At 35.4% G+C, this 25,972-nt stretch overlaps 2 protein-coding genes and 1 long non-coding RNA gene across 23 annotated transcripts in view; 1 reads left to right on the forward strand and 2 right to left on the reverse strand.

Moving 5' to 3' along the window:
• Positions 1–3,316: 3,316 nt before the first annotated feature.
• Positions 3,317–7,795, reverse strand: LOC122717075. 2 transcript variants are annotated; one of them, XR_006347141.1, is made up of 7 exons: positions 6,667–7,795; positions 6,190–6,519; positions 5,493–5,981; positions 4,976–5,041; positions 4,689–4,855; positions 4,138–4,569; positions 3,317–3,860 (listed from the first exon to the last, which is right to left on the reverse strand). It is a non-coding gene; the product is annotated as an uncharacterized LOC122717075 (long non-coding RNA). The 2 variants fall into 2 exon arrangements; XR_006347140.1 differs by having other exon boundaries at positions 4,138–4,855.
• A 3,078-nt stretch (positions 7,796–10,873) lies between these two features.
• Positions 10,874–24,425, reverse strand: LOC122717347 (serine/threonine-protein kinase TAO2). 3 transcript variants are annotated; one of them, XM_043941356.1, is made up of 5 exons: positions 24,290–24,425; positions 12,453–12,636; positions 12,210–12,364; positions 12,011–12,130; positions 10,874–11,523 (listed from the first exon to the last, which is right to left on the reverse strand). In XM_043941356.1, exons 2-5 carry the CDS (start codon positions 12,624–12,626, stop codon positions 11,355–11,357), a joined length of 618 nt encoding a protein of 205 aa, XP_043797291.1. In that variant the 5' UTR covers positions 12,627–12,636; positions 24,290–24,425; the 3' UTR covers positions 10,874–11,354. The 3 variants fall into 3 exon arrangements, with proteins under 3 accessions (XP_043797291.1, XP_043797290.1, XP_043797289.1); XM_043941355.1 differs by lacking the exon at positions 24,290–24,425 and adding an exon at positions 16,710–16,926 and having other exon boundaries at positions 12,210–12,358; XM_043941354.1 differs by lacking the exon at positions 24,290–24,425 and adding an exon at positions 16,710–16,926.
• LOC122717340 overlaps positions 19,824–25,972 on the forward strand; it is a 96,814-nt gene continuing 90,665 nt past the window's right edge. For 7 of the 18 annotated variants that reach the window (XM_043941323.1, XM_043941327.1, XM_043941330.1 and 4 more), the window contains exon 1: positions 24,384–24,941. The gene's annotated coding sequence lies outside the window, so the exon portion shown is untranslated. Of the gene's footprint in view, positions 20,093–24,378; positions 24,942–25,972 lie in introns of those variants that run through there. The other 11 variants (XM_043941328.1, XM_043941326.1, XM_043941325.1 and 8 more) reach the window with 8 other exon arrangements.

The following is a 25,972-nucleotide window of genomic DNA, read 5'->3' on the forward strand; positions in this document are numbered from 1 at the left end:
AATATTTCTCTCAACGAGTTGAATCTAAGATTATGCAATACCATAATAGTCTAGAAAATATAAATATAGTGGATCAGGCGATTCGTAGAGTTCAAACTCGACTTCCTGCACACGATTTGAACTGATCGTTCATTGGAAAGATCGACATCAACATTTGACAATTTTTGAATTTTCGAAACGAGTCTATGCAAGACCGCGCAATGTTTAGAAAGTAAGAACGTGGTCAAACTGACGGGTAGGCTATTGTCAGGCGCAACCTTGCCACGATTCGGGCTAGATCAAGGTTGGAACGTGCAAGTTCGATCGCTTTCTCGCGAGATATCCTCGATACATTTTCTGAAGGAGATGAAAACATCATAAACATCGATATATCTCAGTTTCTCTGGTGTTTTGCGTAAGGGACAAACACCGTTTGTGACCACCGATGTTTGATACACCCACAGAGGTATAACGTACCCGCGAGACTTTCTCTCGACAAGGAGAGCATTCATCGAGCGCCCCTTTGCCGCGCAACCACGCGAACGAACGCAGGGAACAATGTGTCTTCTCGGCGCAATAAGAGTATAGAGGCTCGTTCCTTGATCGAGGCTGGGTGGACCCCGTGCGCCGAGCTAACTAAACGCGGCGTTACGATTGGATACGTGGATGATGGATGAATTAACCGTGGTCGATTACCATTCAACTTGGCGCCTACTATATCCGCTGCAGTCCTCGGACCTTCTGCGTACAAATCGAAGGCTAAATACGGCCGGCCATTGACTGTGCACGCGTGCACAGGTGCGTGAGTCCGTGATACCTGAAATTACGACCGTAAAAATCCTACGGCCAGAAGCACGGATTTCGAACGGTTCGTTGGCCCTTTGTTTTCGAGTATCGATCGTGGGTAACTTTTCGATAAATAATATTGGAACTGTTACGTCGAATGGGTTGGAGCACGGATTGGAATGTTTTCGTTTCGAATATATTAGGTTATGAATCTATACGAGTTATCGTCTATTGTGATTTATTTATTTATTTCTCTTTTCGTTTAAAAAGTTAATGAACGTTGAAATGCCGAGTGTCTTTTCGATCGAAATTTTCTAATTGTAATAGGAAAAGTTTGGATCTCTCAGTGTGCTTCCACAACAATCGTTCCAATCTCATGATGTCTATGTATATAAAATTGAATAATTTATATTCGCTTTTTGGAAGAATAAGGATTCTTTTAAAAATACCACTTGACTAGAGTCATCATTGTTCCATCTACTTTATCCGTGTCTTTTTTCGCAATGGCATTTCGTTTCTTTTTTCTTTTCTTTTTTTTTTACCTCTTCGTACGCAAAACGGTTGCAAAACGCATCGGAAAGCATTGAACGCATGACACATCTCGAAAACACTCGCTTTACGTAGGTTCCATCGGTCAGGACGTAGGATTTAATAGCCTCGTAGCCATGATCCTGTTCAATCGTGTTCTCTCCGATCCGAGAGAATTATATCGCTGACCGTGAAACTCATAGCTAGAATCTCGATGAGAATACTTTTACCATTTGCCATTAACTGCAAAATATATCGATACGCTCGCGAGTCTACTCGAGAACCTTGACTGCACTTTCGCGGAACTCGAGCTGCATTTCAATGGACCTTCACGATTCAACCGATTTCTCGATACACTTTCGAGAGAGAGAGAGAGAGAGAGAGAGAGAGAGAGAGAGAGAGAGAGAGATTGTTCGTGGAATTTTTAAAAAATCATCGCGAAATTTTCCAAAGGAGATCGATCTCAGTCTCGAGAGTTTTTTTCGAGCTCTTCGAGCTCACGAAAGGTTCCAGCGAGAATGTCGAAGGATTCCTTCGATGGATCATGGGCGATGATTTAACGTTAAAAGGCCGCACACCTTCACGAATGGGCATTTACACCGTGGCCGATGCCGGATTCGAGTTTAACTTTCTCCATGTTCGGGTTCTAGGTAGCATATGTAACGAACGTTGGCTCGATGCGTGAGTAGCTTCTCGTCCAGTCTCGCCTTGTGCGTCATCGATTCTTAAAGCCTATGTCAATACCATAGCGTACATGGCTATCCTTTTATTCATAGATTGAGTTTAATATTATTTTTTTTTGCACAATCTTGATCTTTTCGTATAAAAAAAATATCGATGTCAGATCCGTATAGATAAAAATAGGAATCTGATTTTTACGAATTTTACGAATTCGAAACTCTCGCAAATTTTACCTCGGAACTTTTATTATTTTCCTAGCTCGAGTGGTCCAATCGATGGAATAAAAATTTTTGGGATAGATAGAACACAAAGATTAAGCTGTATTCTCATTCAGAAGCGATGATAATGAGAAAAATTTGTTATCAAAGCTTTATATATATATATATATATATATATATATATATAAAAATATTTGTTATTTTAGAATTGATTTGAATGGCAGAGACAGATTGTGAAGAATGCAATTTTTTGCATTAATTTTTTTATCGATTTTCAACTGGTTTGAGTTTGTGGTTAAATATATTGTTGCGTGAATTTGGTATTCACTCTATTTTCAAACTATGGAGTAACAACGAGGAACTTTTTTCTGCTGTCTGGAAAAACTGTCTCTTGGGCGACACGTTTTCACTGCTGTGTTTCAAAAATCAGATAGACAAATAGCACATATAAAATTGTGAATATTTCTTCTAGAAAGGAAACAAGCATTCTCCTTTCGAGATCTTGTTGATACAACATGACAAGATTTGACGAACGAGTCACTTATGTATATTCATACATAAACGTACATTTACATTCGCGCGTTATGTACATACAAATGTGTAATTCTGCATACAATTGTACTAAATTCTATTTTCACATAAAACACGCCCATTTAATAAAATGAATAAATATATTAAACAAACTCAATGGCAATGTGTATAATTTTGATACAAAATACAAACAATATAGAAAAATAACAATAATCTAAAACACAAAATGAACTCACGCTTTTATAATAATCTAACAGACAAATAAATAATTTTGTATCTATATAATTAATCAATTGTAATACGAAATGAAAACATATTTAATTAAATATTCCTTTTAATCAAAATCAATTGTAACACGAATAATTACAATATGAAACATACAAACAATTAAAACAATAGGAATAATTTAAGATAAACCTATTCTTACGAATAAATTAAATAATGTTGTACCTACATCACGTAATTAACTTTTTTTCAAGCAACAGTGATACAATTACCTAGAATAAAAAGATAGAAAAAAATTAGAACAGTAACAAGTCTCTCTTTCTAGAAATCGATTGTAAACCCATAAAAGAAAAAAACTTACCAATTCAATCCCAGATCCGTGGACAATCCGGATCGTCAATAACGATCTCGATCACGTCGATAGGTTTGGGGGACACACCCGTGGCCCCAGAGAAAGTCAATTTTGTAAAAGCGAATCCGAATCGTAGAAACGGAATACACTCTTTTCGATCGTAACAGACTCTTCTCGCTCGATATGGCGCCGATTTTTTTTTATACACACGTCCCTTCCTAACATCACGTTGCACGTTGATGTATCGCGGGCTTGTCTCCCAGCCCGCTTTCTATTCCAATCGCGTCATCGAATCTACGCCTCCTTAAATTCGTGTTTCCACGATACGGAAACGAAGGCGTGCACGTTGCCGTGATTTTAATTAGGCGATCCTCTTTCCCTTTCACGATTCATTTTCTGCCGGTAAATTGGAACGCGGGTCACGGTGCGAGAAAATGAACGAATTAAGGTGGCGAGATCATTTCTCGTTCAAATTTCGAAATGGTTTGGTCAAGAGAATAAATCTTATTTCATGGTTTTCACACTTTCGAGTTCTATCTTTGGATGATTTTTCACCTTGGCTGAAAAATATATATATATATATTGAAAAGTATTTGTATAATATTGAATTTAACGTGGAATTATTTAATGAATTTATTGATATTTGCATCAAATTTTATAAACATATTTGATTTGCTTTATTATAACTTTTTCCTATTTTATATCATGTCTGATTGAAGACTTTAATGTCTTCTCTATATTATATATAGAGAATAGATATATATATATAATATTATATATACATATATATACATATATATAGATATATATAGATAAAGATGATATTAAAATAATTACCAAATAAAATAAATTAAATAAATGATATCTTTCGTGCAAGCAATATGCAAAATCCAGTATTCAAATTAGCTTCACATTTTTTTTCATTTTCTCTCCATAATCAATCGTGTCTCAATTATATTATCGACGAAAGCAACGTCATTTTTTAATCATCAATCCATTTCTATAGAGGATATCTCCTCTGATTAAAGCGATGGACACGATTCCAGTGGCCAGCAAGAATGCAGGGTATCAAAGTGAAATCTCGAAGTTGCAAAACATCCTCTCCGACGTAAGGTCGGACACGACCAGCCCGTTCAATGTTAAGGACAGCCAAGAACCGGAATCTAAGACACGTGTGAATATCACCGATGACTTTCGCTCTCGAGCACAATACCGCTCTTTTCGAATATCCTCTCGACCGTGTAAAAATACTCGTGTGTATCTGGATACCTGGAAGAATGCATCGACGCGGATAGTTTTCGATTTCTTTCGTTGTACGATGATGAAACCTGGCGGGAGGCGACTCGAGGAATTTCATGGAAAGTGCCTTCGATCGTCATCGATCCTACCTTCGTGTATCGGTAGACCGGTCCGAATGCTTTTATTCCTTTATTTTTGGGCGAGCAAAATCGGCTAAATCATTGGCAAATCGTGATTTAAGGTTAAATCAGAAGCCGATTAACTCTTTGTAAGACTTAATTTTTATTATTTGGATACGTGATTTAACGTTCAATTTCTTGAAGAAAAAAAAAAAAAATTGAGTTACGTAAATAATTGCATGTAAAAATGATAATACGTAAAATTAATTAGAAATTAAATAATTTTCTAATAATGGACGTAAAAAGAATATACGTACCTCGTAAGAAAAATGCATTGCAAAAGAAATTAATCGTTTTTAAATACTGTTCCAAGAATGCGTTTCCTAGAATATAAACATTTTCAAATATACTAATTTGAATATATATTTATCGTATATTCGAATAATTGGATAAAATTCAGATAGAATTCGTATAATCGATATTTTATTGTAATTCTTTAAACATTATTTTGTAATTTTCTCGAAAGTGACAAAACGGAGATCCGATTCGGATATTGTAGAGGTTAGTAATCAAATCCAATATGGCGGCTTGCTCGCGCACAGAGGTACTTTCGTCAATTTTTAACTATCGAAAATCAAAACTAATATAAAATATAATTTCATCATTCTTGATTTTCATTCCATTTCATCTCAAAAAACGATCTGTTCAACTCTCAGACGTACTCGTGAAGTCATTTAAAAATGGCGGTAAATTCAAATACGAAATACGCTCGATCTTATCGCAACGGATAACGTCTCAAATGGTAATCTCCTCTTTCAAATCGGCTATACAAACCTGTCCGTTCACCGCGATAAAGCATCTGTGAAAGTCTTCCATATATACCTATCGAGCATATTTTTCACGATATGGTGAATAGTTGTTATGTAACCTGACGTGTTGATTTGTTCTGGCGTTGAAAGACACGCCAAACACAACAAGAAATATTCGTTTTCTCGTTGCTGTCGGGCTAGAGAGTGTTTCACGATCATTTCCTTCATATTTTGAAAGGGAAAGAAAGGTGTTTCATGTGTCCGATGCATGATTCTACTTTTCGATGTAGCTTTGACATGGTGCTCGTATTCCAGTTTCACGAAACCGGACATCAACTTGACCCACATTGCGGGTTGATGATCACCAATTTCCATTACGTTTCGTTACGCGGCAACTGGGGATGAGACGACCTTAACATTGATATACATAATGGAGCATCAGGTAGGCGTTGCAGGACGCATATCGTTCGATGATATCGATCTTAACGATGTGAAATACTTAAGTACTCGTATGCTATAGAAAATGATAAATGATAATGATATCTTCTCTGTTAGAAAATAAATTTTTTTTTAGATATTCTATTATTTTTAAAAAAGTGTAATTTTTTGTAATAAAATACTTTTATTTTTTTGATTCTACATTTTCTTCGAAAAATGAAATTTATATAAGAATAATATTGTTAAAAATATCGAAATTTATTTAATATTTTCGATATACTTACTATAATGTATGATTTCTTATGATTTTTTTGTAATTTTTTTCAAATAAAAATTTGAAAATATTCTTGTTTTAGATATTTTTGTTTTAGAGAGAGATATAATAATGATTATGTATCTCAACATTGTTGCCCTTACAGCGAACCTTTGCAGAAACATGGACAGATACATCAGGGAAAGCGAATAAGGATCTTCTCACTCGGAGAAAGTCTTTTCCTCTTCCTCCCCATTTGAGCAACGTTTCGTTTTATTCTCGTTGTTATCGCGCGTTACTCGAGAAACACAAAATGCTCGTAGGAATCGTAAACAAGATCATATCCTTGCCACTCGCCATTCTAGAATTAGATAAGAAAAGATGTTTGGAAATAAGTAAAACTAAAAAATTCCTGAAAATTATAATACCTCGACAATAACTAATTTATATTACGCACTCAAGTTTCAACGATAACACGATGTACTAATGAGTTTCTGCAAAAACTTACCTCAGACACGCAACTTCCAAGTAATAACGGTAGATTTTGATTAATGTCGATAATAAATTCTGCGAATTAATTACTCGGATTTGTAATACACGGTAATTTATAATATGAATGGAATAGCAATGGAAATTTCTAAACATACATTTTTACATGTTCATCAAATTCTGTTCTCTATGAAAGAATTTAACGGCATGTAATATAGTAATAATAAAATTATAAGTAATAACGAACTATTTTTTTACTTCAGTATATTATTCTCAATTATTATTTTCTTTTATAATTATAGTAATTATTAAATACTAAAAAATTTTGTTACACAACCAGGAAGACAATACATAATTAATTTGCCATTGGTTTGTATGTTCAATTACACCTAGCAACAAACTTTCTTTTCAAATAACAAGATGAAATTACTCTTCCATAATTTTACGGTTATTTTTTAAATTATATATCTTATGTAACACGTATGCAAATTAACGATTAATTAACGTTTTATTGTCTATTTGAAAAAAATCACGCATTCATTTCGAACCTAACCTAAACCTCTAGTTGTTCGAGTAATGATCAACAGCGGACGAAGGCGAAACTAAACAAGCTAGCAAGCAACGAACAATATCGTCAACTTTTCCATCGTGTCTCGCAAGACAAACTGTCACGTTTAAAATATTTTCAGTTTACGTGGTGAAGAAGGATGAACACAATTACACGTCCCTTTCAACTCAACAACTCGCGAGTTAAATGAAGTACAATTACGACTTATTCTCAGCGCGAATCATGCAGACGTACATTTCCTTGGGGAAATGCTTGACGATAGAACTCACGACACACAACCAAGTCTGTTCTGTTACAGTTTTGCGCAACATAATAAGAAATAATACACTTTTGCCGCGTTGCATTTCTATAATCGTTTCCTCGTTTCGCAATAACTTTCCGTTTTGCGACACAAGAGCGTTGTTGATGCTCTCCACTCGCGTTATTCACCAGATAACAGACATCGTGTCTAACATTTTGCAGTATGTAGTGGTATCTTGCATCAAGACCACAAACTAACCTATTTATAGAGTGGATTATTGTGCTGACCAATTATGAAAGAGATAGATGTGTTCTAAAAACCTATTCGAATTAACGTAAAGTTTAAAAACTTTGACCATTAAGATTTTAAGAAAAGGATATTTTAAGATGCAGTTAACATTTTTGTTATTCATATTTGCCATGTTTTGTTTAAGATAAAAGTAAGTGTTCTCATTAATTTTTTTTTCCAGCAAAATGTTATATTTAGCATTAACGTGAGACGTTAACGAGCGTTTAAAAATATAGAAACTTGTTTTACATTTTTTGCAATTATTACTTTTTGTTATATGCTAGAAAACATTTAAAGTTTAATAGTTCCGTAATTGTACCGTTGGATGCAAATCTTTTTGAGTAAAATACTTAATTAAATTCTATATTCATTTTTTTCTGCAAATATTTTATAAATTCTATTATTGTAAACTGACACGTAGTTACAACACGTTTTGTATGTCAATGTTGGCCAAGGAATTCATATTTTTTTCTAAAAATATAAAAACTGACGATTGTCGCTAAAACTCTTCTCGCGTCGAATAATGCAATTGTAAGAAATGATAAAAATAACAATGACAGAAGGCAAAATTCTTGTCGGAATTACAAAGTGTCGCTATAATAATCAAAACATCTGATCGTATCACGAGTGATGCAGTTGAATGGTAACTTTTTGAAACGAGTCGCGATACCAGATATTCGAAACTTTCTAACGTTCGGGCATACTGGAGAAATAGTTACGCAATTTCCTTCCGGCAATAGGTTATTTACTTTCGATCGTCATTGACGTCGTATTCTAACGGGACTTAAGATTGATAAGCTATCGTCATTTCGAGAAAAACAACAAAAACGCAAAGAGTAAATTGATCAAGAATTGCATATTAATATTGAAGTCGTGTTTACATTATACAATGTCCTATAATTGAATATATCGTAGAAATTTCTTTTATTTATTTTTCTTTAAATTGTTTGAATATTATACCAATCTCGAAAAGAATGTAATAAAATTATTGGATATTGATCTTATTTTTATTTTTATAATTTTCAAAATTGGATATCATTAGAATTTACAAGAAACTAGCAATTTATTTAAAAATTGTTCAAAGAAATCATTTAATTTTAAAAAAATGAATTTACTTATAAATTATTCTATTCTTATCGCAATTTTTAAAATAGAATATTACAAAAATAACCGAGCAATCCATAAAAAAAATTACCTCTGTATCATTATACCAGTCTTGAAAAAAATTAAAACCACAATTCCCTCTTTCCAAATATCTGTAAAAAATTTTGTTTATATCCTAACCTACTTACACACTTCATCTCTATTCATAACGATGTAACGGATCTTGTAATCCTCTTAGAAAAGCGAAAAATTATCATCACAATATCGAAACGGTGTCGTTTTGCTCGTCTACACGAATCTAAAACAGGCTGGTGGAGAAGACGCCACGTAGACAGATGAAACGCACGATCGTTATTACCGTTGCATCTGCCGCCACTGTGCCGGTGACTTCGACGACATTATCGAAAGGTCAACGTAGAACTGGTCGTCTCCGGCCACGAATCACGAACACATCCAACGCGAGATGCACTTTTAAAAGTCACTTGCAATGCGCGATGTAGGCTCACGTAGGGTCACGTAACATAAACGTGTAATGTATCCAATCTTATAATATGTCGATTGAAATATATATATATATATATATATATTAATAGTAGTGAAAAATCATCAAATCATCATCTTTGTTTGTTAGATGTGATGAATTTAGGATTTTCGAGAGGTCACCAGTTTCATATACTTTACATCAATGATTTATAATTATAGAAAATTTTAAAATAAATAGAAATGATTTACGTTGTGACGGATTGAAAAAAATATTAAAAGTTCGTTGTGATTACAGATTTTTAATAAACTTCAATAATATTTTCATCCTGTACGCACAATTAGGAAGTCCAGGAATAAAATATATCTATTTATATCTTATTATTAAAGAAAATCTCTTTATTAAGAAAATATTCCTAAAAAAAAAGAAAGAAAAAAGAAAAACACTGGAAAACATTGTGATAATCGAATCGATCGTCATTTGCCTACAGCGGTCGTGTGCCGTGACAGAGGTCGAGTGAAACGGGAAATTCACTGCGGAATGTAGACCCTGTCAAGGATTACCGGTGAATAAAGACATCTATCATTCACCGATTCTTAATTAAATGCCATCGATTCGATTGCTAGTATTATTACTCTTCGCATAATCGTACGTACAGTCGTAAAATGAACAAAAAGCAATAACCTGTTTGGTCGAAAGGGGAAAAAATTAATTTCCTCGATCATCTCGTCTACCTTTCTCGATTTCTCGCGTTCGCCTCTCCTGAATCGTCCTCCTCCTGTTATCAGGCCGGTGGTGACGCGACACGGATGGTCTTTGCGAGTGAAATGCTTCTCGCGAAGGCCTCAAGGCCGACGAGATACCGCCTCTCACTTTCGTGTATACCTCTCTATGCAGGAGAGGGCCTCGTCGAGTCCGCCTTTCGCCCTCTCCTCTCTTCCTCCCCTTCTTTCATATCCCCTATTCAACCTGCATATTCTATTCTTCTCTCCCATTCCTCGTTCTCTTTGTGAACGAGGCGAAATGATCGGTAAAATCGCCTTCGTTCCTTTTTTTTACAGGTAAAAAAAGAAAAAAAAAAAAAAAAGAAAAGAAAAAAGAAGAATACGGGGGGGAATTGGAAGCATTAAAGGAGAATATAACAGTAAGTTTGTAGGGATGATGGGGATGTTTCGAAGTGTTCTTTTTTTCTTAGGAGTGGTGTGTACACGCGTTAAAGCGCGAGATGTATAAAAGATGAGAAGTGCGAGAGTGCAGATGGAGCACGCCCTCGACATTCCAAACATGCCCGTTGGAATTTCTCCTGCATACATCCCACACAATCGTGCGTATGTAAATAAGACGAAGAAAAGTCACTTACAGAGATAAAGATCGTCGCGAACGATACTCGTAGATTCGTCAAGGTTAAAAGCCTTTAGCTATCAGGGATACACCCACGAGCAAGATCTCGAAAATTCTTATTTTTCCCGTTAGTGGAATATATTCTATTCTCGCTATTTGTGTGCGTACTTTTTTTTTTTTTTTCCTTTTTTATCTTTTTTTAAACTATTGTGTGCGTGTTTTTTAGAATTTTTATTGTATTAATTTACATTTATACAGTAAGTACCTTGAGTATTCGGTGAATGGCAGCCTTCTTCTATATATATATACATGTCATTTCGAATGTACTTTCTCCATTAATGCGCAAACATAGATATTACAAAACTGATAGTTACAGGTTTGTCCACGCATTTGTCACACTCTTTTCGTCATGTTTCAATTTTTTTTCTTTTTAAACGCTAGGAGATTCGATATACAAGAGAGAGAGAGAGAGAGAGGAAGAAAGAGAGAAAAAAGAGAGAAGAGAGAGAGAGAGAATGAATTTTGAAACTCGCAAGTATTGTATACGTCTAAAAGTAAATTTTCATCGAGTTTTCGACGAGAGAACGTGGTCGATCGCTGTGATTGGATTTTAATTTTAAATTTAATTCATCCCGCGTTAGTCGAACAAAGCTGGAAAATCCGCGATCTTCCCAGCGATTCGATTTAACCTCTGCGATACGGTTTCGGTTTCACTTGAACCTCTTCTCGCTGAGTCTCCTCCACCTCCTCTTGTAAAGGTTTGCTTCCCCTCGTCCCTCCAAACCTGCCGCGCCCCGTCGATTTCGTCTCGCTTGTGGCGCCGTTACTTTTGTTGCGGCTGTGCGTGGTCGCTCTGAAATAGAACATATTTTTATCGACATTGAAATATCGATGAGAATTAAATTCATATTCATTCCTTATTTCTAAAAATATGAACATTAAACGAACAAAATAAAATATCGTTCATACTAATGTTTCAAAGAAAATATTTAAATCTACTAAAAAAAAAAAAAAAGGAAGGAAGATGGAATTCGTTTAAAAAAAAATATTTAAATCTACTAAAAAAAAAAGAAAAAAGAAAGAAAGATGGAATTTGTTTAAAAAAAAATATTTAAATCTACTAAAAAAAAAAAAAGAAAAAAGGAAAGAAGATGGAAATATTTAAATCTACTAAAAAAAAAAAAAGAAAAAAGGAAAGAAGATGGAATTCGTTTAAAAAAAAATATTTAAATCTACTAAAAAAAAAGAAAAAAGAAAAGAAGATGAATTCGTTTAAAAAAAAATATTTAAATCTACTAAAAAAAAAAAAAGAAAAAAGGAAAGAAGATGGAATTCGTTACTTGGATTTAGGTGTCGTCGATTCGGTGGCAGTTTGGGTTGCAGAGGTATCCCGATGAGAGGTGGTGGGTCCCGCTTGAGCTCTTCTTCTCTTCAACGCGTCCAACAAATCTTGATTCGACCTTAAATCGTAACGTTTTGAACGAATCATATTGGCGATCAATAAGAATCGAGGCAACGAAAGAAATGCAACGCAATTACCTGAAAGGTCTGACTCCACCTCGAACTTTCTTGGAAGATTCGGTGGTCGTGGTCGGCGCCTCTTCTTGCTCTTGGTTATCCTCGAGCTCCTCCTCCTCCTCCTCCTCCGCTTCCACGGCCGGTTGCTCGATCGCCTTCGCCGTGGTCGACTGAGCCTTGCGAGAGGAGAGGATTAACTTAAGGACTTAATCCGACGACGAGCTTACTTGGGAACGATCGAATTTAAGGGAGGTTGGAACTCACGGCTGGCGCAGCTGATTTCCTTCCGACGCCCACCCGACCTCGGGAAGACAACAGTCCCCCCAATCTACCGGAACCGGATCTGGCCGGGGGGGCTGGAGTGACCGGGGCTGCTGGCTCCTCCTCGTAATCGTATTCCTCCTCTGCCGACCTGACCACGGCTATCAGACAGCTCATCGCTATGAATCTGTAAAACGTCGATGGACGCACACTTTTAATTATTTATCTTGGAGAAAAGATTCTATTAAAGAGGAGAAAGGAGAGAACATTAAATGGAGAAATACAAATATTTGATAAGTGAGAGTAGAGTAATGGTTTTCAATCTCTTTGTAAATCGCCAGATGGCCGATACAAAAATTTTATTTTCTATCGTGATATACACATTTATGATACAAAAGTGAAAAGTTAATTAGCTTGGGATAACACAAAGACAAAGAAAGTATTTTCTTTACTCGTTAAATATTTTTTTTTTTTTTTTTTTCCTTGTAATGAAGTATGGAGCTTATTCATATATCACAATATGCAATTTTATTTATAAACGTGAGATTTTTTTTTTTTCAACAAACGGTTATTTTTATTTAAACTGTTGGATCTATTGCAATCGAATTCACGTTCCTTTGCTTTCTCTCTCGACCATTCTCTCGTACAAACACAATAAGTACGGTATTATCTATATATATATATATATATATAAATCACACAGTTTTATTACCAGTAATTGTAGAAAGGGGGGTTACAATAATAACATGATCGTCATGATGGATTCTCTCCGTGTAACGGAACGTTTGATTGATGTTGTGTGGTTAATTAATTAACATTCCGCACCGTGGCAGGAAATGCGGGGAGTCCTGCGAGGTCGAAAAGCGAAGATGTCGAGCGATAGTGAAAGGTAAAGTATCGATACACGCTTAGGATCTCTAAGAAACTCTTTTCGTCCTGGGAGAACGTCAATAGAGCGAGTAATCGACAACAACAGGAAGTTAACGATCGACTTGCTCTTCCTCGAATCGAAACTCCAATTTTCCTCGATGCAGTTACAATTGCTCTCGAAGATATATATTTTATAACGCTAGTTTCAACAAACAAGCAAACAAGGATGCTTTACGCGTTCTGCAAATGAATTTACGTGATTATGATAATAAATAAAATAAGGAAAATGTTTAATTTGAGAAATTAAAAGAAATTAAATAATCGTAAATTTAATATTTTTGAGAGCGACTTTAAGTAATAATAATAATAATAATATTCTTTACCAACTTTGGCTGGTTATTAGTCCCATAGTAAGAGGGAATCGATGATTTCTCGAGCTTCGACAGGCAGAAAATATTGAAGTCGGTTCGAGCATATGGCGAAACGAAGCTAATATACGCGAATATATACGCTGCAGAGGCAATAGAGCGGGGTATCTTGATCGGCGAGAAATTCCGTGACAGCATCTGACGCCCATTGCTCGCGAGCAATTTACTTCCCGTCAGATATTCCACGTTCAGAATCTCGATTTTTATCATCTTTTTTTTACCCGCTAATACTCCACTCTATAACGTAGCAGAAAATTCCATTTCTCTGGAAAATTCGATCATCCCGTAATTTAATAATTTCTCGAATAAAAAGAGGAGCAAAATTTCTGAATCTATACAATAATTCTTACATACTTCTACTTTTTCTATCTTCTAATCTTTCCTATTTTTTCATATATATATATATATTCTCACCATCCTTATCATATCCTTACAAACAGCACTCTTTTCATTTTTCATAAAATCAATCAAATCTTCTCGAGTTTACGATGAGGGATTACGCGCGCGAGAGAGAGAGAGAGAGGGGAGGGAGAGAGGAGAAAAAGAAAGAAATAGAGCGCGGGCGAGCGCGTTCAAAAGTTAAAAAGTCTCGTCAACTTTCGCCAAGGATCGAAAAATAGAAGCCAAGAAATTTGCTGCTCGTCCTCTCCGGAGGGGGCAATCTCGTGATCGTTACGTGGGTATCGGTGGACAAAACCGGCGTGCAACCGGAGGCACCGACATACACCGCGGCCGCGCGCGTTTGTCGTTGTAGATCCGCGCATGTACACCACCGTTGGATTCTGACCTGTGACATTCACGTACGAAACTCACTTTCTCTGCTTGGCTCGTGCAAGCCAGGCTAACTCTCTGGATTGGCCGATTGACGAAGCGTACCCCTCGAGTATACCGAGGAATACGTGATACGGCTCACAAATGTCACGAAAACTAGCCGAGGCACTCTTAGCCCGGGACCGTTCACCGAAAAAAATGAGTGAGACGAGAAAAGTGTTGCTCTCTATTTTCGAATGTTTTCGCAATCTCTCGATGCGCCGCCTCTCGACGCGTGGAATTTTAAAACGAGGGGAGGGGAGGGGAGGGGAGGGGAAGGAGGGGGCAATTAATCTTACCCCTCTCGCCTCGTTGAGTACTAGAGATAGACGTTTGTTAGAGGCGTGAATTATTCTCTTCTGAAAAAAATTAAATGGAAAGAATCATTCTATGTTAAATTTGTTTAAACGCGTTATTTTTTTTTTCCCCCCTCCCCCTTTTTTTAAACAAGCGATAAAATCGTTTTTAAAGTTACTACATTTACATACGTGTCACGAAAGTATGCGAATTCTTCCTCACTTTTTGATTCGGAAGAAAAATCTAAAAAAAAGAAGAAGAAAAATGCGTTGTAAAAATTATTATTTATCCTCTTGATCGTATATAATACTAATTATAGGAAACGAGATATAATCAAGAAAAGGAGAATGAACGAACGAAAGTTTCACTTACTCGCATGTGTATGGTAGTTTATTACACCGACAGTATGAATATATTCAAATACGCGATTGCAATTTGCAACGCATAATGTATCTTCTATCTTGGAAATCATAATGTCGAATAGAAACAAGTATACTTTTATAGTATAAAAAAAAAAAAAAAAAAAACGGAGATCCTCCTCCAGCTGGAATGGTAATTATTATTTGCAATTATCAATGATTATCCGAGTATGATCGAGGGCATGACTCGATGTTACGTGTTAAGGCAGTGGGTTAAGGGAATAAAACGATTCCACGGTCAAAAGTTATTAGATCTTCTCGCGATTTGATGCAATTCAATTTCTCGGTCTGGCAACCGCAATCGCGATTATGACACTTACGTTACGGTTGTTCGTTTTCGCGGTTTGCTTATATAGAAAATATCCATTTCTTTTTTTTTTTTTTTTTTTTTTTTTAAATATGAATTATGTACGTATATATGTATTTTTCTCGTTCACTTGTTTCTTTCGTCACGTGCGGAGAGAGAAATTACGGTTGAGAAAAGGAATCGAAGTTTCAGTGGCTTTCAAAAAATCGTTGCGTAAGGAATGTTGGCCGTCGTGCGATACTTAGTTTTCACTGATACTTAGTTTTTCCTCGTAACACGCTGGATATCAATGAAACCGCGTTTCATTTTAATCGTAACGATGAAATTTCTATTCGATTTCCTGGTTGGAAACAGGATCCAATACTTCTCTTGACAATGTTTGCATAACGTGCTTTTCTCCGTGCGTTCAATGCTCGTTTGCCTAACAGGATACTTATGTCGAAAAATTGGTCAAAAAATTATTTACATTGGTATTTGAAATCATTATTATATATTTGAAATCATTTATTAATTATACTATATAGAATTTGGAATTTTCATGTAACGTCATTTTTTATTTGGTCGATTTATACTATACTGTAAGAATTAATTAAATTCACGTTTGAATATTATATTTCGTGTGATATGATGTAAATTAATAAAAAAAAAAAGTAAGTTAAAATGTTTTCGAACAACATTTTTCAATACAGATAATTATCTCTTTGTGCGCTGTTACCTAACTCATATACTTGTTTCGAGTAATATACTCATGAAGCTGGTTAGGGTTAATAGAAATTCACGCGAGCCTGTTAGAGTCGGTCGACTTAAACGCGCAATGATCACTTGCGACAGATACCGAATACCACAAGATAGCCAGAACAAGTACACCTTTCGTTCGAGTATACGAGGTTCCGATCGGCCTTGATTCAAACTCGAAATAGCGAATAGCAATTATATATTCAACCGACTAAATTCTAGTCAATTCGTACATACACTCACAAATCGAAAAAAAAAAACTTAAATTCTTATACAAATCAAATAAAAAAAAAACGATTTTTTTCTTTTATACAAAAAAAAAAAAAAAAAAAAAACAAATTTTACAAAACGATCATCGTCACGATTAAGAAGATCACGGTGAAAAAATACTTACGCGAATATAGCGAGCTTCATGGTTGTAGCTGGTTCGAGTGGCCGTGTCGATTGACGAAAAGATTGATTCCGGAAGCTGCCCTCGTGCAACGTGGAAACGTGGATGGCCGACTGTTACCACGGGCGCGAAGCCGCGAAGAATGAATATCGTGTGTAGAGGGAACCGAAAGCACACCACTGCAAACGCGGAGGCTGTGTACTTTGGAGTGCCGAGTCGGGTTTCCCCTTCTCTCTATATATATATGACTCTCTCACTCTCACTCTGCCAGCAACCACCCGTGCCGAACCCATCCACCTATCGTGCATGTGATATATCCTTCTCGATACCACGTAAAACAGCGCGATATCCATGCTGATTGTTCGAATTCATGGAATTTCGAATCACCGAATATCTCCTTGAATCCCTGGATAATTTCATTTTACCCTTTCACGACGATGTGTCGAAAGAAACGACTCCGTTTCTCTTTCTGATCAAATAAAATAATGGACACTGGCTTGGGTCCGGATATCCTTGATATAACGCGTGAAGCGAGCAAGGTTGAACATTCGTGTTCCTTTTTTTTTGTCCATGCGTCTCTCCATTTAATTTTTTCTAGGAAAGAGTAATTTTCCGTGTCGCGGCCGAGAGAATTCGAAATACCGATCGGTAACACAGAGACAACTGAACGGATCGTGAGTCGATCGTCCCCCGAAACGAACGAATCGCTCTGCTTAGGACGTGTTTTATAGTTAGATAGAGCGCGCAACCAGTGAAAGTGAACACGATGCAGACCTGGTACTTGTCCAGAGGCAAGAATGCCAGATACCCTGCTGATATCCTCCTCTGTATCCTTTATTTCCTCTCTTCCTTTCATTTGCTTTTTCGTTTACACAAGAATTTCTGATTGATTTAACCAAAAAATATTTGCTGAAAAAGTGAATTAGTTGTATTTTATTATTTTAAATAGAGGGAAATGTTTGATGCTAAAATCTAGGAAAGAATTGATAGATAACTGTGTTTCGAGAAATTGTATAGAATCAACGGAAACTTATTCGAGAGAATTGCATGAGAGAGGTTATAAATTTCCAAGAGAAAAGTAATCTCGATAGTCTTGTTGGCTAGACAGGATGATTATCCTTGAAATTCCACGATGTCGTCCTAAGACACTAAAGCTGGCTGACAGAAAAATTATTAACGTGAAAACTCGACAGGCTTGTTTTGTTTTCTCGACATTTCTTAACTTTTTGCTTTATTCCAAGTCTCGATAAAACCCATTTTTTTTCACAGATTAATTTGGCCATGACAGAATGGCAAAGATCAGAGAATAAAGTTTCGTGCTCCATTCAGCTTCGAAAGAAAAAGTATCGATATCTTGTGCAACTCTTGTGATCTATGCGCATACGACACGCGCAAATACTTCGAGTCATGAACGAAATACATACAAGGTGTTCCATAAATATGAGAAATATTTTAGAAAATGATTTATGATCTAAAAAATAGTAAAAAAACTTGATATGATAAATATATTTTCTATCTTATCTTATTTATGAAACATATGAGATTTATATCGTATATTTTTATTCAGATAGCAGAGATATTTATTTTACGATGAACTTCAAGTTTTAATTTAAAATTGCCTCTTATAAATAATTATTGTTAATATTTTTTGAATCTATATAAAATTTTTTCATGCTATTTAAATAAAATATCATTATTTCATTCATTGAATTGTTATGAAGCTACACAAATATAAAAAATAAAAGGTTAAAAAAGTAAGGTTATCTCACATCTTATAACACATCGTTAGACTTTTAGAATACTTGAACTTCATTAAACTTCATTATATTTCATTGTATTTACATTCAATTGAATATAATAAAAATACATTTCTATAAATTTCAGAAGTATAAGTATGCTAATACGAATAACATAGCAATACAATGTAAACATTAAAATGTAGTGTAATTATTTTTTAAACATAGAGATACATAATTGTAAAAATGAAATGAGAAAGAAAATAAAATTCACTGTACCTTGTAAAGAGAAAATTTTTAATTGTTTTTAAACATTGAGTCAATTATCGAATCAATCGTCGAAATATCTCCCATTTGTTAAATATTTCCTCATTTATTGTTAGATATTCTTTAATAAAAATAGTGATCAAGGAAAGTTAACCTCGTATTGGCCTTCATTCGCTTTAATTTGCGAATCAGTTTGTTTATTGATAAAATCAATTCCAGGCAGGTCGCTATTCGAACTTCTCTCGAAGTCGTCGCGCTTGGAAAGATATTCAGGATCTTCCGTGTGTGTAAATGTCAAGAGGTATATTGCAACAAGACAATTGCACGTTTCATGTCTTAGCCGCGATTCGTTACCACCTCGAGCTATCTTTCTCTCGGAAACTATTGTTAGCTACTATGTACATACAATACGAATTCAAAAAAAAACTATAATAGAAATAAGAATCGATTATTTGTTGAGATTATTCACTTTTATCAATTTTTATCCAATTATTGTTATGCTTCTTGAAAATGAAACTATTATAAATTTCTTTAATTGATGAAAATATGAATTCAAAAAGAAATTTTCTATAAATATGTTTTCCTACGTATATACTAACGAAACATACGACTCATACGATTGGTAAAACTTGTGCTGTCACCTCTCGGCAATATTTAGCAGCGTTCAAAAGGATTTTACGATCCAAGGATTTACGATTTACCATCTTTATAAAATCGATTAAATAAACATATATTTTCATGTTGATTTATTGTTAACATATTTTTAAAAATTTTATTTTTTTTGATATTATTACTTTATAACAAAAAATATATTTTCAAATATCGAATTTATGGGAGCAGTTTAAAATATTTCTTATTTGAAAGAAAATTCGAACAGGGATTGAAAGAATTCAGATTTGAAAAGAATTCCAGGAAACGTATTTAGGTTTTGTTGAAAAGAATTCGTTGAAAAGAATTTGACAAAAGGCGAGGGGAATGGCGGCAAAAGGCGAATCGTAAAGTTTGTATTCGGCTTCTGCCGAGCACTAGCGCCATCCGGTAAAGTAGTCGAAGCACGAACTAAAAGAGTCGAAGAGCTTGTCTGTCACTTGTTGCATCGCCGTCGGCCTGACGTTCGCTCCGGGCCCGGCGTGCTCTTACCGGTGTACTATCGTGATTTTTTATTTTCTACGTTTTTTTTCCTTTTTCTACAGTACCTCAATTACAATAAATTATTGAATTTTTCTTTCGATAACGGTGCATATTATTACTTGTAAGAACTCTTTTCAAAGAAAAAATTATCAGTGTCGCGTGTTTTTTTTTCATCAGTGGATCCTTGAATGTTCAGCGAAGTTTCTTACTAAAGTTTCTACTAAAAAAAGTATAATTTATTTATACATCATGGTGAGTAAAATAACATAAGATTGATATAAGACAAAAATCATAAATTTATTAGTGATTCGATAATGAAAAATTCACGAATATTTTTACGATAATTCGATCTATATTGGCGCGGAACTTTAAATCTATTAAATCTTGAATCATAAACGATCGTTATTTCACAATTAAAATATTCGATAATTACGTCAATATTTCGATTGAAAAATTTATCTCGTTATCGACTATTTGCCGATATCTATACACACGCTCACGCAGGTATTTAGATACGAAAGAATGTTTGAGAATACGGCAGGTTGTTCGTATTCATGACGAATCTCGCTGCTTCTTTCGAGAGAAGGGAACACAATGGCTGCATAGAATAAGTGCGATCGTGCGTGCACGCTCGATCGAAAGGAGCCCTGCCTCTTCGCCTTGATCATTATTTATCGCGATTATCGGTGGTTCTCCTATCGTTCGAAGGAATTTGCGACCATGCTTGTTTCGTGGAAAGATATTTCATTCGTTTAAATTTTCTCAATCTATAAAAGAACAGTGTTTCGTTGAACTTCGTGAATACTTGACCCGTGTCTATATCGCTTGTTCCGCTCTCTGCCAGGTCGTTCCTTTGTTTCCTGGTCTGATACCTCTGTACTCCGTATACGATGGACGCTGTACTACGTCCATTTCTCCGTTCTTTTTCTCCTTCTCTCTTACCTATTCATCTCTTTCTCTCTTCCTCCATCTCCCACTCTTCCTAACGCTGTTGCTGCTTCGTCTCATTCTCGCAAGCTATTCGAATACGAGCCTTCTCTAGAAACCAGTTTCCAGCTGTCAGCATCCAGTTTCTCGTATATATACGCTCGGTGCAATGTGTATAGGTGTATTATATACATACATATGCAAGATATATGCAATAATTTTTCGTTTCTCGTGCACGAATGCAGCAATCTCGCTGACCCACGGCAACCTCCAGCCACCGACTACTTATTCGCCATTCGTGCTCGGTTCGTTTCTCTCTCGAAATATTTTTTTCGATCGTTTTTTTTCTCTCAATTCAAGGGAAAGAGAAACGATCGAAGGACGATTGGTCGCATTTGTCCCTGGCGTTAATCGTTCAATATGAAATAAAACAGGATGAGAGGCGGTTCTCTCTCGGAGGAAAGAGCTCGCCTCGACCGAAATAATTTTCTCCCCTAACGAAAGTCGAAGGGCGCGCGTCTGAACCGAAAATAGGCGGATGCGCGGCGAGACGAGACGAACTTTGTTTTACGTTCTCGAATTCATTCATAGAAGGGAGATGGATAAACGACGTACAGGAAGAGAAAAAGAAAAAGAGAGAGAAAAATAGAGAGGGAGAACTGATTCAAGTATCGAGGCTTAAATCCGTCGTAGTCATCGTCGTCGTTCTCGTTTCGTATCGCGGCAGTTATAACGTGTCTTCGACCGTTGTGTTTATATTCGAGACTCCTGGTTTCTCTTTGCTACAAGAGGCAGCTACGTTTTGGCTTCCTGAGATCAAGAGGTTAGGTATGGTCGGTCTGTTGCACAGAGCTTCGTGCTCTGAGAAAAATATATATGAAGTATGTGATCCAGGAGCAGATGGTCGTTGAAGATGTGGGTTCAGGTCAAATCTCGTGGGACTGAAACTGCCCCAAAATTGTATGGCAGATTTTTCCTATTGTGGTATTCTTTCTTACAGGGTATTCTTTCTTATTGAAGGAAAAAATACCTGCGCATTTTTCTCTAACATTGATATTGTGCGAAAATAGGAAAAAAGGTGGGTTTTTCCTTGAAAAGAACGCATTTGATCTATTATTTCTAATTTATTTAAAAAAATGTATTTAAAAAATGTATTATATCACAATACATATACTATAAATCTCAGGATAAAATAGATTAGTGATGGTGATGAATAAATTCTCACATTATACGTATACATTTTTTTTATCTCTTCTTTCTTTTAAGAAAAATATAAAATTTTGTTAATTTCATTGTGATTTATTTTGTTTCAATTAGTGAATTACTTGTTATCTAAAAAATTATTTTATATAATAAAAAGTAAAGGAATATATATAACTTGTTATTATACATATTGTTTTATTTATCTTTAATGTATGAAAATTAAATGATTTTATTTTTCTCATCATTTTTATTTTTGAAATATTATTGAAATATTTTTTTCAAGCCAACGTTAGGAGATTCACTTTGTACATATGATAGTAATAAAAAAATTATAGAAACTATATATAATATAGAAAAATATACAGAGAATTTTCTTAAATCATTTATAGAAACTTAAATTGTTGCATCTCTTTGGATACAATTTTGTGTAGGTAGAATCTTGTGGTATAATAATATAGTGACTTGCATCTAGTGTAAAGGATAATGGATGTCTAAACACATGTGTTCACGCTTACATTAGAAAATTTGATGCACATGGTTGCACATGGCTTGATACCAGAGAAAATCCCACCTTGAACAAATATATATTCTTCTTGCCCTTGTGGTTTCTTTCCACCTCTATTGAATTTCCATGGCACTTTAATGAATTTTAAAAATTTGTTGTCGCACTTAATTATTCAAACTCGAAGCCAAGAGATTCGATATCATTTCTAAGTATCGAGAAGAAGGAAGTCTCGTAGGTAGAATGCACGAGAATGTGCACGTCTCAAGCGTAGGAGCGTGTTGCGTACGCGCATTATGCAGTGCACAACGTTTCCTCGCGTAATTGCACGGTTTAACCCTATAAATATTAACGAAGTATCGAAGGAACGATGTTCGTCTAGACGATCAAGCTCAGAACCGTTAATCAAGAGTCAAGAATGTTTTCTCGCTTTCGAAAAACGTTTGGATTGACAAAGAAAGATGATAATCAATACTCAAAATTTTTTATTTTAATTATTCAACTTTTGATTTTATTAAATTTTGTAAAAAAATAATTCTTAAATTTTATATTATAGTTTATTTATATTTTATATTAAAGAAGAAAGTCTAGATACTTTATATAAATATTTAAAATTTTTTAAACAATTAGAGCGTAACGTGTTAGGTTAGGTTAAGTTAAATTAAATTTAATATAATTTTAATATCAAAATAAAAAAATTAATTCTTATCAAAAAATTAGAATCATAATTAAGTTATATAATTTTCAATCATATTGTTGAAGTTTTCGAACAGAAGAATTGCACATTACTTTTCGAAGAACTGAATGAAGATAAGAAGGTTTTGCTGTTTCTTATCGATAATAACCGGCAGGCGTGACTACAGTTACGATTACTTTCTACTATTGCTGATCTCAATTTCGCGAAAACTTGATCGAAACGATAAAATGACACGTCACGATGTCGATTTATGCGTTGTTCGCGTTCATTGCACAAGCAGTCGTTTATCTTGCAGTTAAATCGCGATATGGTTTCCCTTCGTTTTGCTTGTTGAACAAATTATATTTCGGCCGAGCGGTTCAATGAATGCTTGGACAAGACAAAAATCGGCGAACAAAATGTTCGAAACGAGATAGACGGTTTTTGATCGTATTGACGGTATTGATTGTAAGCCTTGTATCCAAGAGCGTACATTCGAGACGATGGCACGTATATCCGTGTCGAGGTCGGGAGAAAACTTGTTTTATTCGCGAAAGGTGATTATGTCAAGAGAATTCGAGACGATCGTAATAAAAAAGAAAATGCTGTCATAGAAAGCGATCAGGGACTCGATGCACCTTCCCTCTTCGTACATTATCAAGGGCGATGGTTATCATTGTGCATATCGATAATTTTCGATAACGTAAATCTGATTAAACGTTAAAGTCAACAAGTAAAGTCGCAAGTGCGAAAAAGGTACATTCCGAAAAGTGCCGAACGCTGCCGAACGCTGCCGAACGATATATTCAGAAAGCTAGGTTTCTAACGCCATTTGACACTTCACGCGATAATAATTGTAAAAAGCAATGAGTTATCTATTTAACTTAAAATTAATTCAAATATAGTTATATTTTAATCGTAAAATCGTCAATAATCTGATTAAAAGAATCTTATAAAATAATTTTTCATCACCCGATAATTCAATAGCAATTATATTATCGTGATATAATCAGTTAAATTCATGGATATATATTAAGATAATATCGTACTCGATGCGGCAAATATCGAAACGCGTTGAGAATCACTGAGAAGCGGACCACTGATACGGCGATGTGTCATAAGTAAATATATGCGTATATACCTGTTAACTCGTTATCGGTATTACCATGGTCCGCGTTGGACAGAAGCCCGAGCGATCAGTTTGCCGGAGAACGAAACGAAGCGTGTCGGTCGTCGCGCGAGTCTCCTCGCATTCGCGATTACTTCGAATCCATTCTCTGTTCGTTATTCCTGACCCGTCTCTTGCTCTTTCTTTCGCCTTCTAACCCCCACCTTCTGTTTCACTCGCTCTACGTACATTACGCGAACGAGTCACAGTCAGTCGGCACAGAGGCATCGTTGACGCCGCGCCGCCTCGTCCCTTCTCTTCCCTCCTCTTCCCACTCTTTTCTTTCCCTTCCCGATTCCTTTTCGCTCTTCTCTCGATTAATTCTTCCCTCCCTCCATTGCTCGCGTTCTTCCTCGCGATGTACCGAGGCGACGGTACTCGTTGGCTTTCGACTTACGTTCCGCGCTTGTACTTTTTTTCGTTCTTTCTTGTCGGAGAGTCGCGGTCGTGTTAACGTTCGCTTTCACGGCGAGACACACTCGATCGAGGATATTCGTTGACGAATCGATCCATCCGGGATAGTATCAGTGTTCAGTGATTGTGGTTTTTTTTCTTTAAGTTTCATTCACGGTGATAATACGAAGATAAATGTCACGAATGGAATAAACGAACAGAAATTTCTTTGGTAAAAATATTTTTTTGATAATTAATCTCTGAGAATCTGTGCATCAAGAAAATAATATAAGTGACTTTTAAATTGCGATATATGTGATTGATCATTTGTGGTCACGTGGCGCTCTTACCTCGTGGTTCGGATAAATTTTCGAAACGACCGCGTTCTTAGCTGATAAGTTTAACCGCTGTGTTCATCGACGACTATAATAACGAGTTTTGATTGAATTCGTTCACGCGCTTTTAAATTGGAAGAATTGAATACGCCGAGCTTTTAAAGTTTTTTTTCTAACGGTCGAATCCGCAAAACATTTTCATCATTCTTAGAGTGATCGTTCCGGAAGTTTCAACTCGCTTCATCGATGCGAGGCACGGCTGAGGGTACTCGATATTTATCGCGAATGCTTCTCGTAATAGCGAACCGATAATTGCACGAATGACTATCGTATTCGAAGCACGAACGCATTTGCGCGTTTAATCTTCTTTAACTTTCATGAAAAAAAATTTTTTTTAAATTCTCACAATTTTTTTTAAAAAACTTATTATACTTAAATTTTCTAATATTTATTAATATTTATTAAATTTTTCAGAAATTAATTACGATTTTTGACATTATAATACTTATTATATATTATTTAAAATTTTCTATAGATTCCTTGTTTCTATTATTAGACGTTATTTCGTTATATTTTTTATCTTAATTACTCGATTTCATGAAAAAAAAAAAAAAGAATTCAGATTGTTAAGCGTGAATAATTTACAATGATTATGTTTGGCGGGAACCACAAATTTAAACAATGTCAGCCAAAATTGGCGCGTTTCGTAACGCGTATACGCGCGTAATGTCCTCATCATCGTTTCTCATTTACGTAATCGTCCGAAACGGCGATTATTCGGGCAGGATGAGTTTCACAGCTTCCAAGTAGTAAGATAGCGAATGCACGGCCGCCGCTACGCGTGCATCCTGCAAACCGACGGTCGGCAACCCGCAAAGGAGCTGTTCCTCCCTTCCGATACTATCTAACGACGATAATGGGATAACAA

The sequence above is a fragment of the Apis laboriosa genome, unplaced genomic scaffold, assembly GCF_014066325.1.
Source record: "Apis laboriosa isolate Shangri-la unplaced genomic scaffold, ASM1406632v1 scaffold4_cov146, whole genome shotgun sequence".
Lineage (NCBI taxonomy): Eukaryota > Metazoa > Arthropoda > Insecta > Hymenoptera > Apidae > Apis > Apis laboriosa.

Coding starts and splice junctions, on each gene's coding strand:
- LOC122717347 (XM_043941354.1), bottom strand. CDS start 16,729: ATGAAGCTCGCTATATTCGC. Junction 12,637..16,709: donor ATGAAGCTCGCTATATTCGC/GTAAGTATTTTT, acceptor GACGTTTTACAG/ATTCATAGCGATGAGCTGTC. Junction 12,365..12,452: donor GGAAATCAGCTGCGCCAGCC/GTGAGTTCCAAC, acceptor TCCTCTCGCAAG/GCTCAGTCGACCACGGCGAA.